A 13,483-nucleotide genomic window follows, 5' to 3' on the forward strand; every position below is an offset into this window, starting at 1 on the left:
CCTTCTGGTCAGTGTGCGCATTTGCATGATATCCTCGGCTGTTGGAAAGCTGATTAAAATTTCTATCATTTTTTTTTAACTTTATTAAGAACACAAAACCATTAAGAACAATAAGTAGTAGTTTAATTTCTTCTATTTAGCGAGAAATTTGGGACTTTTTTGGACTCTGCTATTGGAAAATACTAGATGAACGGGTTAAAATTATACTTTTAGTCAGTGGAAGATAATTTCAAAATGAATTAAAAAGGTAAATGGGCAAAATCACGGATGTACAGCATCATTGATAAAATTCTATAAACAAAAAGTGTTTATACTCAAGCAGTTCAGTTGATTTTGGTTTCAAATTAGTATTTATAATTATAGATAAGTATAAATAGTGTGTATATGTTTTAAATGAAGAATACCATACTAGTTAAACAGTAAGAGGTCATGAAACATAATGACAAGTTGAAATAAACAAAATGTTAAAGAAAACTGGTGGATCTTCTACTTGGACTCAACAGGTCGAACACGAAGCACCTCAGCAAAATCTGGTCCGAACCAGCACGTTATGTCGGCAGTGTCTAAGGTGAAGAAGAAGAGCTTGTCTTGACAACGAGTCCTCCTGTAAACTGATCTGGGGTCTGCCGAGAGCACCCCTCGGATGGCGGCGGCGGCTTCGTCAAAACTGCGCAGAAATCTAAACCTCGGACCGTCGTCATCATCGTCGTCTGAGGGACCTGGAAGGCATAAAAGGTTCCCATTAGCTCCTTTGTTTAACTTTCAATGAAACTCTCTGAGGTGGGAGTTTATTAATAACTCACAGGCTATTTTTTTATTTATTTATTGGTGATGCTCAATCTGATTAAAATTAACAAAAATCACCAGTTATGCTATTTTATTGGCTGCTCTTGAAAAAAATCCTTGGTGCAAAAATCCATCTAGCACACAGGTGTCAAAGTGGCGGCCCGGGGGCCAAATAAGGCCCACCGCATCATTTTGTGCGGCCCGAGAAAGTAAATCATAAGAAAAAAAATTGCGAAGAAGTGAATAGGCGATAAGTAAAGTCGTGATAATCGAGGAAAGACTATTTTTGCATAAGCATTTTAGGATCAAATTCAAATTAAGATGATATATTTCCTGATTTCCCCTTTTTAAATGAATAATTGCAATGTTTTAATCCATTATTTTTCTTTTTGTGTTTTAAGTTCAAAAAGCATTTTGTAAAATCTAAAAATAAATTTTAAAAAAACTTGTTTTCCCCTTTAATATTGAACATAATTTAAAAAATATATATTACCTGACTGGCTTCTGGGAAGGAATCCCGCCAACTCTTTCTGAGCGTGAGGGGTGAAACGCACCTCCAGGTTGGGGACTGGCGCCTCTCTGATCCAGCTCGCGATGGTGCTGTCGGATTCTTCCGAAAAACATGGCCGCCGGTCCCGCTTCGGGTCTACGGCGTCGTGGTCGCAGTCGAAATTCGACTGACCGATGTCACGTTCGCTCACGTGGGATTGGCAGCAATGTAGTGGGTTAGGATTAGCATCAAAATGATGTTCTGTTTCCTTTAACTGCATGTTTATTGGGTCGCTAGGTGACAAAGGGGCGGGATCTGTGTTGGAGTGACAGTCTGCCGTCTTCCTACTGCAGGGGGTGTCATAGTCAGAGATGTAGGGTTTGATGTCCAACACGGGGGTGCCAGCAATCATGTCAATGTCTGATAGATGTAATGTATCACCTAGAAATGAGAGAGATATAAAAAGGACAAATGCCGCGATTACAGTAATCCCTCGTATTTCGCGGTTAATGTATGCCAATTAATCGACAAAGAGCAAAAGAAAATCCATGGAAATCCATTAATCAACTAACAAAATCGTTTTTTGCAGCACTAATACGCACCTACAATTTTGTCAAGTTTGGCAAGCGTCAGGCCTAAAGCGTTAGGCCGGTGCGGACTGCGAGTGGAGTAAAGACCGACCCTCTCGCCGTTGAGTCTGGGGGGCTTCACCTTGGCTTTGTGACTCAAGTGGCCGTTCTTGTGGAAGAGAAAAATAACCCTGCAGTGAAAAAAAAGCACATGTCACCAGGCTTCCGAACCGGGACCATTTCAACAATGAGACCTACCAGATATGAGAAAATTGCTCTAGTCCTATCAGGGCATGTTCGGGGTTATTGAAGACCCTCTGCTCCAGCTGCAATTCCGCCCTCGACGGTCCGCAGACGGTGGGCTGCCTGGGCGTCCCGTTCTTCTCGGAGAAACAGGAACGGATGTGACCAATCGGCAACGTTTGGATTTTTCCTGCCGTGGATCGGTCGATTGAGCTTTTGCATTCAAAAAGAAGAACGCTAATGCTAATAACTTGTTACCGTGTTCTAATTCTGTCTTGGGCGAAGTAGGCGGAGGTCTGGAGTCTTGAGGCTGGCTGAAACCAGTTTTAGACACAGTGGACTTAATTGAAAGCATTTGTTTTCGGTGAGTCCGGGTTGCAGTGTCCAGCATTTGTCTGGGGGTAAAAAAATAAAATAAAATACAATTGTGGTGCTTGAAGTAAAATGAAACACATCCCATTACAAAGAATTAATTGTAACTTCAGAAATGTTTCAGCACATTCAAAAAGTATTACGACAGTCATCAATTTCAAACGTGCATTTATGTGATTGTTGCAAAGCAGTTTGACAGCACTATATTATTCAGCCTAAAATGGCAATTGATATAGCATTTATACAGTTTGGTGCTAAATACTTAACATTTTCTTTTCTATTTATTGCGTATTTACGTGGCAAGTGCCATACAGAAAATGATTACGTATAACGTTTTCACGTAAGCTCTTGGGTAGACTAGTAAAATACTAACGCAGGCTAAACTCTAAGAACGTTTTAAAGCAACCTACCGAAGATTCTTGATTTCCTTTCGCATGACAGACACCTGCTGTTTCAATTTTTCTACGTTATCGCTGCAACAGTCACAGCCAGGACACATTTTTGATGAATAAATATAGCAAAGTGCTTGAACTTAGTGGCTAACGGCTAACATGTGAGCAACTTCGTAGTTAGCAAATCTATAAGGCTGGAATTCTAAAGATGGCGTTCCTAGCGTAAGTAACTGGCGGCCATCTTGCGTCGGTGACTTCCAAAATGACTCCTTTCAGGACTAATCTACAAAGAGTGTAAAAATAAATATATAAATAAAAAGTAGTCTGCTCCAAGCCAGCATTGAAAACAATCCTATTTTTAAGCGTCAGGTAAAATTGTTACATCTCAACGATAATTCTGACGCATGGTGGTTGATATTGACGACGATTATCCCATTAGCACGTAATAGACATCTAATGTTAAACATGATATCCCTTGTCAAATGTAAACACACTTCTTCTTAGGTTTATAATAGAAATCTAAAAGAAATTGTGAAACGCTGCTGCCCCCTAGCAATAAAACGTGAAGCGCAGTTGGATGAAGGTGCATTTTTCTTGAATATAGCAATAACCAGGGATGTGGCAAAATATTTTATTGGGCGAAACGGTGTTTACAAAGCCAAACAAATCATTCCGCATTTACAACGATAATGTTGCTACGGTCAAATAGAATTGTGAAAATATTCCTTTTCCAGGGCGACAACGTCATTGTTTATACTACAGAAAAGTAGTACATACATTTGTTATTTATCCCTGGGAAAAATCCTTAACTGCATTTGGAACTAAAATAATACTGAAGCAAACAACAGAACAATAATTATATATTTTTTTCTTTAAATAAAAAAAAAGCCTGTCGGGGTAGTGAATCAGTGTCTGACGAGTAGTTAAAAAGAATCAGAATTGACTTCCTGGGACGGAGTCTTGCGGTGGCGAAGAAAATGATACAATTGTGGACATTTTATCTTGTTCCGGCTCGTTTGACAGGTTCTCGCTCATCTCTGTAAAAAAAACACAAAGAAATGTTGGTATGCTTAGCTAAAACCGGTCTGTACTTCTTCTTAAATACCTTTATCCGAAATTGTATCCTGAATTGGAGGTGCATCCTTTTTCAGCTCATCTGGGTCCAGTTCTTCAATACCTTCTGACTCAGTGTCCAGGTTCTCCAACCGTTGAGGGACCCTCGAAGGAGCAACTTCTTCTGAAACTAAAGCCGTGGATGGAGTGGGCGCAAGAACAACATCTGCCGCTTGAGCCGGAACAACATCTGGAGCAAAATTCTGAACTGAAGCTGCAGATGAGGCTTGGGTGGAAGGCGCTGGAGGAACGGTGGTGGGAGGCGGAACTAGATCCGGAGCTGAAACCAGGGCTGGGGATGTTTTTTGGCTAGGACCAAGAGGATGAATCGTATCGGAATCTGGAAAGAAAACCTGTTCCTGAGAGCTGGACTCGTCTGGAAGCTCTGCTGTGGGAACTGGAGAAATATCTGGAGCTGAAGAAGTGTCTAGAACCTGACCCGCTGTGGGAACGACCGTAGTGGGAGGTGGGTAAATATCCGTAGCGCAGGAAGGCTCTTGAACTGGACCTTCAGGAACTGGGAAAGTAGACGGAACTAGATCTGCAGGTGATTCAGGTGCTACGTTGTTATCTGGGGCGAGGACGGGGTTAGGCAACCAAGTCGAGACGGGCTCCAGAATTGCGGACGGGGAGCCTAATGCTAACGCGGGTATCGCGTCTACCGATGGTGGGACGACCACAAGAGTAGAAGCTACGGGGTCCGCGAGCTGGGCTTCCAGATTCTCCGTCTTCTTGGGCCTCCCCCTCTTCGTGTTGCTTCTTCTCCTTTCATATTTGCGTCTTTTCTTCGGACTTTCCGATCTGAAAGAGCCCCGCAATTGTCAAGAGTCTGAACAATGGTAACAATAAAGCTCGTTTGATAGCTTAGGAAAGCTAACGGTATAAAGTCTACGACCTGGATTATCAATACAGACAACCAGACGGCGTCATGTCAAAATAATCCTACAAATAATTAAAACTGGGACTCCAACGAATAGGCAAACATTACTTACGGAGACAGGAAAGACAAAAGAGGAAAACAGGAGTCCCATGAGAACACATGCCAGAACACAGGGTTTATATACATAGACAGAGATTGATGACAAATCACAAATACCTGGAAGGGTAGCCAAGAGGGACACATCGGACAAAAACGCATAAAAATCACACAGATTGGACAGACAAGAAAAACACACCCATTATAGTTAGTTAGTACAGTAATCCCTCGATTATAGCGGTTAATGTAGACCAGACATGGCCGCAATAAACGAAAAACCGCAAAATAGGGTCACCCCTATTTAAAAAAAAAATAAAAATAAAAAATTAAGTAGGGTCACCCCTATTTAAAAAAAATTGAAGTAGGGTCATCCCTATTTACATTTTTATTTTATTTTATTTTTTTACTTCAGTGCTGAGTCCTAGTAGCAAGCGGAGGAAAGGGGAGTGGCTTCCGCTTGCAAATTTCAGCGTGGATTTTCACATTTTTGTGGAAAAAAATGTAATTAACTAAAAAAAAAAATCCCCCAGAAAAAAATGTGATGTAGTGAAACCGCGATAATTGAGGGATTACTGTATAAGCAAAGCAGCCATCATCTGAAAAGACGACAATTTTTAGTGCTAGATCTTGTCAAGCAAAGAAATAGAAGACATGACCAAACCATGACAGGAAAATGTGAGTTGCTGGACGATATAATGCTTGCGTTTGTAGAAATTTACCCGAAAACCCACTGGTAAGTCTCCTTCTCCTCAGCTTCGGCTCGTCTCCTCTTGAGAAGTTCTCGGTCCCTCAATCGGCGACCGATCCCACCTTTAGAAACACGCAAAGCAAACTGGTAAAAAACGAAGATACAAAACCCTATTGAATATTGAAGCCCATACAGCGCTAAAATGTTTCTATGAGCGAAGACCTCTTGTTTTTTGAAGTTTTTTCAATAACCAGAGAAGAATTCCAGTTTGCTTTGTAGATCCGTACAGCCATTTTATCATTTTCATGAAAGGTAATTAAAAAAAAAAACCCTAACAACCATAAAGCCATCCAGTTTCTTCAGTTTTTTTTACGGTAAAAGTTGTTCACTGAGCAAAAACTGATTTATAAAACAACAAGTCACCTCTTTTTGGTGGTTGAAAAAAGTAACACTTTATTCCATCACAAGAAAACCAATGGACTTTTTTTAATTAAAGATGAAATGAAACAAAAACAGATTTGATTTGGTTCTTAAAAACAGGTTACCTCTAATCCAGGTTTAATTTCTTTTGAACAGAATGGAAAACTAGATTTTTAATCCAAAAGTAGTCCATAAATCAGATTAAAAACTTCATAATTGCTTTCTTCCTCTTGATTTAACAGTAAATTGAATAAACGTCAACACGCAGGTCTGCCTTTCAATTTTGAGAATTTCTTAGTGTGCAAAAAATATTTTTTTCATGAATGTACCTCCTGATTCTTCAATAAATAAATAACAATTATTTTCTTTTAAATAAAACCCACCCAAATCCTTACCTTGCTCTTCTTCATTCTGTCTTTTACATTCAACGTCCTTCTCCAACGTTCCCTCCATGTCACGTCCTGACCAAAAAAACGAAGTATCTGCTCTCTGTAAGGCGGAAAAACAAGTCAACTCCCGCCCAAATATGAAATTATCTAGTTAACCATTACTGCCGTGGCTTCCTTATCACGTTTGTAAAGCCGGAGGAGTTGGCAGACGTCTGAGAGTCGACTACCCGCAAGATATTATTATTTACGAGACGTAGAAAAACCACGTCCGAGACTGCGGAAACCTTTGACCCCCGTTGGGTAAATGATTGCCACATTAGGCCACGAGGGAGGGACGGTAGCTCTGTTTGGAATTGAGTTATAGTTTTTAGTTACGTTCATTTTACTGCAAAAGAAAATACAGTGAGACTTATCAGAGACTGCTTTTCTCGTCGGGGTGTGTTCTCAATCTTACCAAAGCAGGCGGAGGAGGTTCTCCGGTGTGTCCAAAGTGGGGGGGGTCGGTCCTAGCAGGGTAAACAGAAGGTTAACTGAGCTACTGTGTGTTGACATTGGCAGGAAATAGCGATGGACGTCCATTCCCTTTTGACTCTTCGAGAAAGGAGATGTTCTTTAAAAAAAGTATGTTCACCATTTCTATTGTGAATGACTATGAGTGGGCGTGGAATTTAAGGGGGACCACCTGGGGAGAAATGAACATAAGAGAACATACTAATGTAGTGTTTCAGTTTTAAAATATACACCAAAATTCATACTGTAAAGGGAAAGACAGTGTTAAAATATAACAAAATGCCAATAACATTGATATAAATTCAGAGAAATTTGCATTTTTATGTGGGGAAAAAAGAGAATTTGCAGGAATATTCAGCCAACTGAAAATTTATTGATTAACAGCCACACATTTACAGTGGTAATACACATCGATATGTACAAAAGTCTAGAGGTCAAAGTAGGATTCATAGTTAAACAATGGGCAGGAATACATACAAAAGCAGAATTTTTCTATACATGTTATATAAAAAAACACTTAAGACCTTAATAAATCATTTATAGAGCAAGTGACTATTTTTGGTCATTAAAAAAATACCGTTGTAAATATATTTTTAATTAAGTCCCTATATACATGCATATAAAATTTAAATATATGAATAAAAATTAAATTACTAAAATCAAATGACCACAGAAAGAAATACATCCAAGTAAGACTATGTATTTTCAATAATTAACTAATTACATGCCATTGACGGCACTAGACGTCCAATTTTAACTGCAAAGATTGACCCTGAATTCCCATTTTTCAATGCCATTGACGGCTCCTGACGTCCAATTCAATTAGACTGGGAGGGGCGGATGAACATCGTCAATGGCGGACAAGGAGTGGAATGAAATCCTTAGTCATTCGTGAAAGGGTTAATTTTCCTATTAACATTATTTTATTGACTTTAGGATCTCTAAACGAAATAGTTTGAAATGAAACGCAGCCGAAAAGTGAGCACCGAGCTCGGCTATGCCGTTCCCCCCTTTAGGAGGCGCTGGGCTAGGGCGTTTCTGGTGACAGGTGGCGCTGTTGAGCGCTCTATTTTGTTTCAGTCCGGGTTCCCTCCATGGTTTCTCCTCTCCGACTAACTTAGCGTCGGCTCAGTTCATTATACACGGCCACCCCCCACCCCCCTAGATTCTCCCTCCGCCGTTAGGGCATCTCTCTACGTTTTTGGACTTGAGGAAAAACAAAAAAAAAGCCCCGGCGAGAAAAGTTTCACCTCCGGCGGGCACCATGTTGATGGTAAACAGGATCCACTTGGAGCTAAGAAACAAGACACCGTCTGAAGTGAGTCGTGCTTTTTTTTTTTTTAAACGGGAAAGCAAAGAGACCCTTAGTTTTCTCCTGGGCTAACCGCGTTAGCTTAGCGTGCTACTTTCCTCCCCCTGAAATTTGCTTCCGAGTCGGGTTATCGTAAGGGACACGGCACGGTGGTGATCGATGGAAGCGGAGCCTCTAGCCCGGAGACGAAGCGGGGTACGCGGCGTTCGATTGCTACTTTGAGACGCCGATTCCTCCGCTCGCTTCGGCGTTATTTAAGGGGGCTTTCGCCGTTCCGTAGCCGCCACCCCCCTCGTGTGTCCGGCTAGGAAGCCAGCCTGGCCCCGACCGAGTACAATTACACTATTTACGGGGATATTTGAAGCGAATGTCCTGCCCCACGCATGCTGCATTTCAGTGGGGCTTTCTACAGAAGCGGGTAGCCATGTTTGCTGCTACTTAGCACGATGTTTAACATCTTCACAGAACATTCCGTGCATGTGCTATTTTGGCTTATCCACTAAAAAAAATACACAAAAAGATTAAGCGTGTTTGAAACGTGTCTTCTTTTTGAAAATTATTCTCTAATAATCAGTCATTTCCGCTCGGGAGGCACGTCATTCTAACTAGGTTAACGCTAACAGACACACTCGGGCAGGATACAAATGGGATATAAGAAAAGCACTTTTAAACCAATGCTGAAAATATAAATAATAAACGATTAGCTCGTTTACTTTAGCTTTCATTTTGAAAAAAATCGAGGATTTCGTATTCGGCACGTTGTAAAGATGTTCCAAGTTGAAAGGGAGTGTTGCAAAACTCGGGGCTAAGTCGCCGGGGAGCATACAATTGTGGGTTATTAATGTTGATATAACATTTTTAAACGTTTTATGGTCACCGGAATTGAAATATTAAAACGCCGTGGCTGCTTTATTATATCCAGCTGCCTCCCAAGTTGCCGTCTTCCCGCCATATTAGCCCATCCGCCATAGTGGCAGCCCGTGGCACTACAAAAATGCGTGGAGTCATTAAATCCCCGATTAAAAAACACCCCGACAATAAACGCCACTGTTGTCACATTCGACATAATATTGTCGGGTATATCATGTTCTAACTGTCCTTTTATTCAACCGATACCCTCTCCTCGTGTCGACACGAGTTCCGAACACTAGCGGCGTCATGCGTGGGCAGACAAAAAAACTCGACGCCCGCTGTTTGTCCTCGGCATAAAAAAAAACGTCGACGTAATGTCTTCTTTTTACTAACAAAACGGCCGTCGACCTCCACATTGTAAATTTAGCAAAGCATATCGCCGTTTTTGGGGGGTAAAAAGAGGCTCGAGGCGGCATACTGTTTCTCCTCAGGGTCGCCATGTTGCCATTCTGTCGTCTTTGAAGGTCTGGAAGAAAGAAACAGTCTCCATCTTTGATTTTTTTTCAGGGGGGGTCTAAATTTCCGTTCGCTATATTTTCCCATTTCGCCACACGTCTACCAGAAAATATGGTGAAATGAAAAGCAAGGGCGCCCTTCGACGACGAGGAATATTCCGTTTTCTTCACCGAGCGTAAACAAAACGAGAAAAGTGTGCCCTAAAAAAGGGTGGATTCTCAATCCAGTCCGTTGCTGCGGCGTGGGCTTAATGGCGGCCGCGCACACTTCTCGTCCACTGAACGGCGGCGTTTAAAAGGGGGCAATGGCGGCTAGCTTGTAGCTTAGCCGACATTCAAAGAATCTTGGCGTGTGTCACCGGCGAAACGAACACGCCGACCGGGATTCGAACGAATAAAATCGACAGAAGAGGCAGCGAATGACGAGAATGTGTTTATTTTTTATTTACAAAATTAAAAAACTCATTTTTTTCTCTTTTACGCGAAGAAATACCAACTTTGGGCTTCTATCAAATGTGACAAGCAGTGAAAAGTTTTTGTACAAGTCGTCCGAACTAAATTACACGTCATTTGTCGGGATTAATATCACATTTAGTTTGATTTATGACATTTTAAGGTGTTTTTTTATGATTAATTTCATTTTGTACTTGTTTACCAAGTAGTAGTAGCTGTAAATCTAGTGTATAATACTACTGACCTTTCTCCTGACTGGAGTATTAGAAAGCATATTAAGTATAAAATTCCTACTACGGATTTCCCCGATTGGATCACGAGATCTGTTATTTTCAGAGGATTAAACAATACATTTTTGAAATGCTCTGAGTTTGAGATTCCTTTGTTGGAGTTTGCATTTTCCCCCTGACCCTGCGTGGGTTTTCTTTGGGTACTCTGTTTTCCTCCCACACCCCCAAAACCTGCATAGTAGGCCTAATGGACACTAAATTATCTTTAGCTATGATTGGTTGTTCATCTCATCGTGCCTTGCAATTGGCTGGGCAACAATTTAGGGTGTCGTGGGTGGGATATGCTCCAGCACCCTTACGAGGATGTGCGGTATGAATGAACGTCTCGTTTATTCCGTTTCAGGTCCGGGAACTTCTCCTCGACAACTGCCGATCGGCCGACGGAAACACGGACGGGCTCACGGACGAATTTGTCAATCTGGTTTCTCTCAGTTTGATCGATGTCGGGTTATCGTCAATCTCCAACATACCAAGACTAGAAAAACTCAAAAAGGTAAGACGGTCAAAACGGTCTAACGCCAAATCCGATACTGAACGTGTCTTTTCTTCTAGCTGGAGTTGAGCGACAACAACATCAGCGGCGGCCTGGAGGTCATAGCGCAGAAACTACCCAACCTCACGCACCTAAATCTGAGCGGCAACAAATTGAAGGAGATCGGCTCTTTGGAACCGTTGGTCAGTCCGCATTTCAACGCATTTTATTTCCCATGGAGCCATTTGACCTGTAACAAAATCCTTGCGCCCTCCGATGACATCATCGGTTTCATCTATGCAGAGGCAAACCGTTACAAAAAAACATTTTTTGGCGCATTTTACATATCCAAGTTGATTTTTGAATACAGCAAGGGCCATATAATTAGTGTGTCAACATTTGGAAGATGTTTTAGTGCGCTATACACCAATACGGGAAAAACGCGGTGGGTTTTTGGACACCCAAGTCTTGACGGCGTCTCGTGGTTTTTCAGAAAAAGCTGAAACACCTGAAAAGTTTGGACCTGTTCAAATGCGAAGTGACCTCCATGACAGACTACAAGGCCAGCGTCTTCAAACTGCTGCCGCAACTCACTTACTTGGACGGCTTCGACAAGAACGAGGAAGCGTCCGATTCCGACGTGGAGGTGGACGGAGAAGGCATCGACGACGACGATGATGAAGGTAGGCGGGGCGACGTCGGAAAAGGAAAACGCGAGGAGCCGGGGGCAAACGTGTTGTCATTCGTCCTCCAGAGGGCGAAGACGAGGAAGACGAGGACGGAGAGGACGACGACCTCGACGAGGAAGATGACGACGAAGAAGACGAGGAGGAGGTGGAGGGAGAGGAGGATGACGAGGAAGTTAGCGGCGAAGACGAGGTGAAGTCAAAAGATGACGGGGTAGGGATACCAAAAAATAAAAAATAAAACATTTAAAAAGACGGAATATTGACAACTGACAATATTTCCACGCTAGGAGGAAGACTACGGACTGGATGGGGAAGTAGATGACGAAGAGGAAGACGAGGAGGAAGACGATGAAGGTATTTAACAATCAGGGAAGAACAAAAAAACGGAGTTAAGAACAAAAAAACGGAGTTATTGGTCACGTTTGAAAAAAAATCTTAGAAGTCTAGTGGAGTTATTGGTCACGTTTCAGTGCTGAAATCCCCGTGTACAGTCGATTGGTCGCCGGTCTTTTGGTCGCCCCGACCACGACAACGGGCGACCAAAAGACCGGCTACAAACAAAGTAAAACAAGACGGTCTACGCATGAATAAAAGCCAACAATGGCCATGAGCAGTTTCACTGAGCCGACGAGTAAGTGTAGAAGAGTATGTACATGCGCTGTCCCTTTAAGAAGGGACGTCAGTCAGGGTCTTAACAAGTTATCCAACAAAAAAACAATACAAGTCCGGCAAATTTGGAGCTTTTCTTTAGCCTAATAATTAACAGGGCATTAAGTATGACTAAATAATAATTCGCAGTTTGTATTTAGGGAATTTGAGCAACAATTTAAATGGTAATTATCAATAACCTTCCGGGCGACCAATCGACCGTGTACCGAAATCCCAATTGAAACTCCTCAATTAATCCCAATATTAGACAAAGGGATGAATAACATGTAATCTAATGTCAATTTGGCACATGAATTACCCAACTTAATTTATCGATCCATTCAGATGCGGCAGCGGCGGCCGGCAAAGGCGAGAAGAGAAAGCGGGAAGCGGACGAGGAAGACGAGGATGACGACGACGAAGACGACGACTAGAAGTGGGACGGCGCCTCCCCCGACCCGACCCCACCCTGACCCTCACCACCCCAAAGCCAACCCGAACGTCCGACCGGTGACCCCCAGGTCTCTCTCTCTCTCTCTCTCTTTCTCCGCTATGAGCTCGTTTTTGGGCCAAGACTTGAAGTGGGTGGGGCCCTCGCTTTGGCGTGGACCAAGCGCCCTCGCCACCACAACCAAGCAACCCACTTTTTTTGTACCTAGCTGCTCCCCCATCCCGCAATGGAACTGAGAGCCACCGCGCCCATCCTCCCTTTCATCATTCCACATTTTCACCATCAAGCCACATTTTGGAAAACCCACATTGAGGACTTTGGGACTGGTCTAGTTTTTGGGTCTGTGCTTTTAAATATTTTTGTTGACTGAATTTTGTTTTGTTTTTTTGCTGGGCTTATTATTTCTCTTTGTGTTGATTCCTTTTTGCACCCCCCGCACCCCTCCCTCCCTCCCTCCCGTACACCCACACACACCACCCCACCCCAATAAAGTTATTGCTATAGCAGCTGTGCAGCCAGTAAGCCATGCCATTTTTGTTTTTTGGGCGTGGCCACCTGTTGCACAAGTTGTGGTTGTAGCGACATTTTTACTTTCTGTATGACAAGAAAACAACTTTGTAAATAAAATGTTAACATTTTTGGGGTTTGGTCGACTTTGGAAGTCCATTTTTATCCTTTTACAAACTAAAAAAGGCCTAAACAGCAACAGTCACCTAAAATAGTTTATATTTAAAAAATAATATAACATAGAAATTATATATAGTATGCAAAACTACATTTCTAATAAAATATTGTAAATTAAATAAGAAAAATGTCTACCAATAGGAGATGAAGCTAAAGGTGAATATGCATT

General features: G+C 42.1%; 3 protein-coding genes across 6 annotated transcripts; 1 reads left to right on the forward strand and 2 right to left on the reverse strand.

The window, feature by feature from the left end:
- Positions 1-106: 106 nt before the first annotated feature.
- On the reverse strand, positions 107-3,047 carry trmo (tRNA methyltransferase O). The gene is made up of 6 exons (XM_077605346.1): positions 2,871-3,047; positions 2,347-2,483; positions 2,104-2,278; positions 1,879-2,036; positions 1,280-1,717; positions 107-719 (listed from the first exon to the last, which is right to left on the reverse strand). Exons 1-6 carry the CDS (start codon positions 2,957-2,959, stop codon positions 487-489), a joined length of 1,230 nt encoding a protein of 409 aa, XP_077461472.1. The 5' UTR covers positions 2,960-3,047; the 3' UTR covers positions 107-486.
- Positions 3,048-3,469: 422 nt separating this feature from the next.
- hemgn (hemogen) lies at positions 3,470-10,179 on the reverse strand. Of its 3 annotated transcripts, XM_077605934.1 has the most exons (5): positions 6,893-10,179; positions 6,445-6,538; positions 5,661-5,751; positions 3,958-4,766; positions 3,470-3,889 (listed from the first exon to the last, which is right to left on the reverse strand). In XM_077605934.1, the coding sequence occupies exons 2-5, from the start codon at positions 6,500-6,502 to the stop codon at positions 3,786-3,788; spliced, it is 1,062 nt and encodes a 353-aa protein (XP_077462060.1). In that variant the 5' UTR covers positions 6,503-6,538; positions 6,893-10,179; the 3' UTR covers positions 3,470-3,785. The 3 variants fall into 3 exon arrangements, with proteins under 3 accessions (XP_077462060.1, XP_077462061.1, XP_077462059.1); XM_077605935.1 differs by lacking the exon at positions 6,893-10,179 and having other exon boundaries at positions 5,673-5,751; positions 6,445-6,880; XM_077605933.1 differs by lacking the exon at positions 6,893-10,179 and having other exon boundaries at positions 6,445-6,880.
- On the forward strand, positions 8,027-13,268 carry anp32b (acidic (leucine-rich) nuclear phosphoprotein 32 family, member B). 2 transcript variants are annotated; one of them, XM_077605937.1, is made up of 7 exons: positions 8,027-8,266; positions 10,714-10,863; positions 10,923-11,045; positions 11,336-11,525; positions 11,597-11,721; positions 11,819-11,885; positions 12,525-13,268. In XM_077605937.1, exons 1-7 carry the CDS (start codon positions 8,213-8,215, stop codon positions 12,611-12,613), a joined length of 798 nt encoding a protein of 265 aa, XP_077462063.1. In that variant the 5' UTR covers positions 8,027-8,212; the 3' UTR covers positions 12,614-13,268. The 2 variants fall into 2 exon arrangements, with proteins under 2 accessions (XP_077462063.1, XP_077462062.1); XM_077605936.1 differs by having other exon boundaries at positions 8,028-8,266; positions 11,597-11,742.
- Positions 13,269-13,483: the final 215 nt, after the last annotated feature.

Source organism: Stigmatopora argus, chromosome 7 (assembly GCF_051989625.1).
Source record: "Stigmatopora argus isolate UIUO_Sarg chromosome 7, RoL_Sarg_1.0, whole genome shotgun sequence".
Classification (NCBI taxonomy): domain Eukaryota; kingdom Metazoa; phylum Chordata; class Actinopteri; order Syngnathiformes; family Syngnathidae; genus Stigmatopora; species Stigmatopora argus.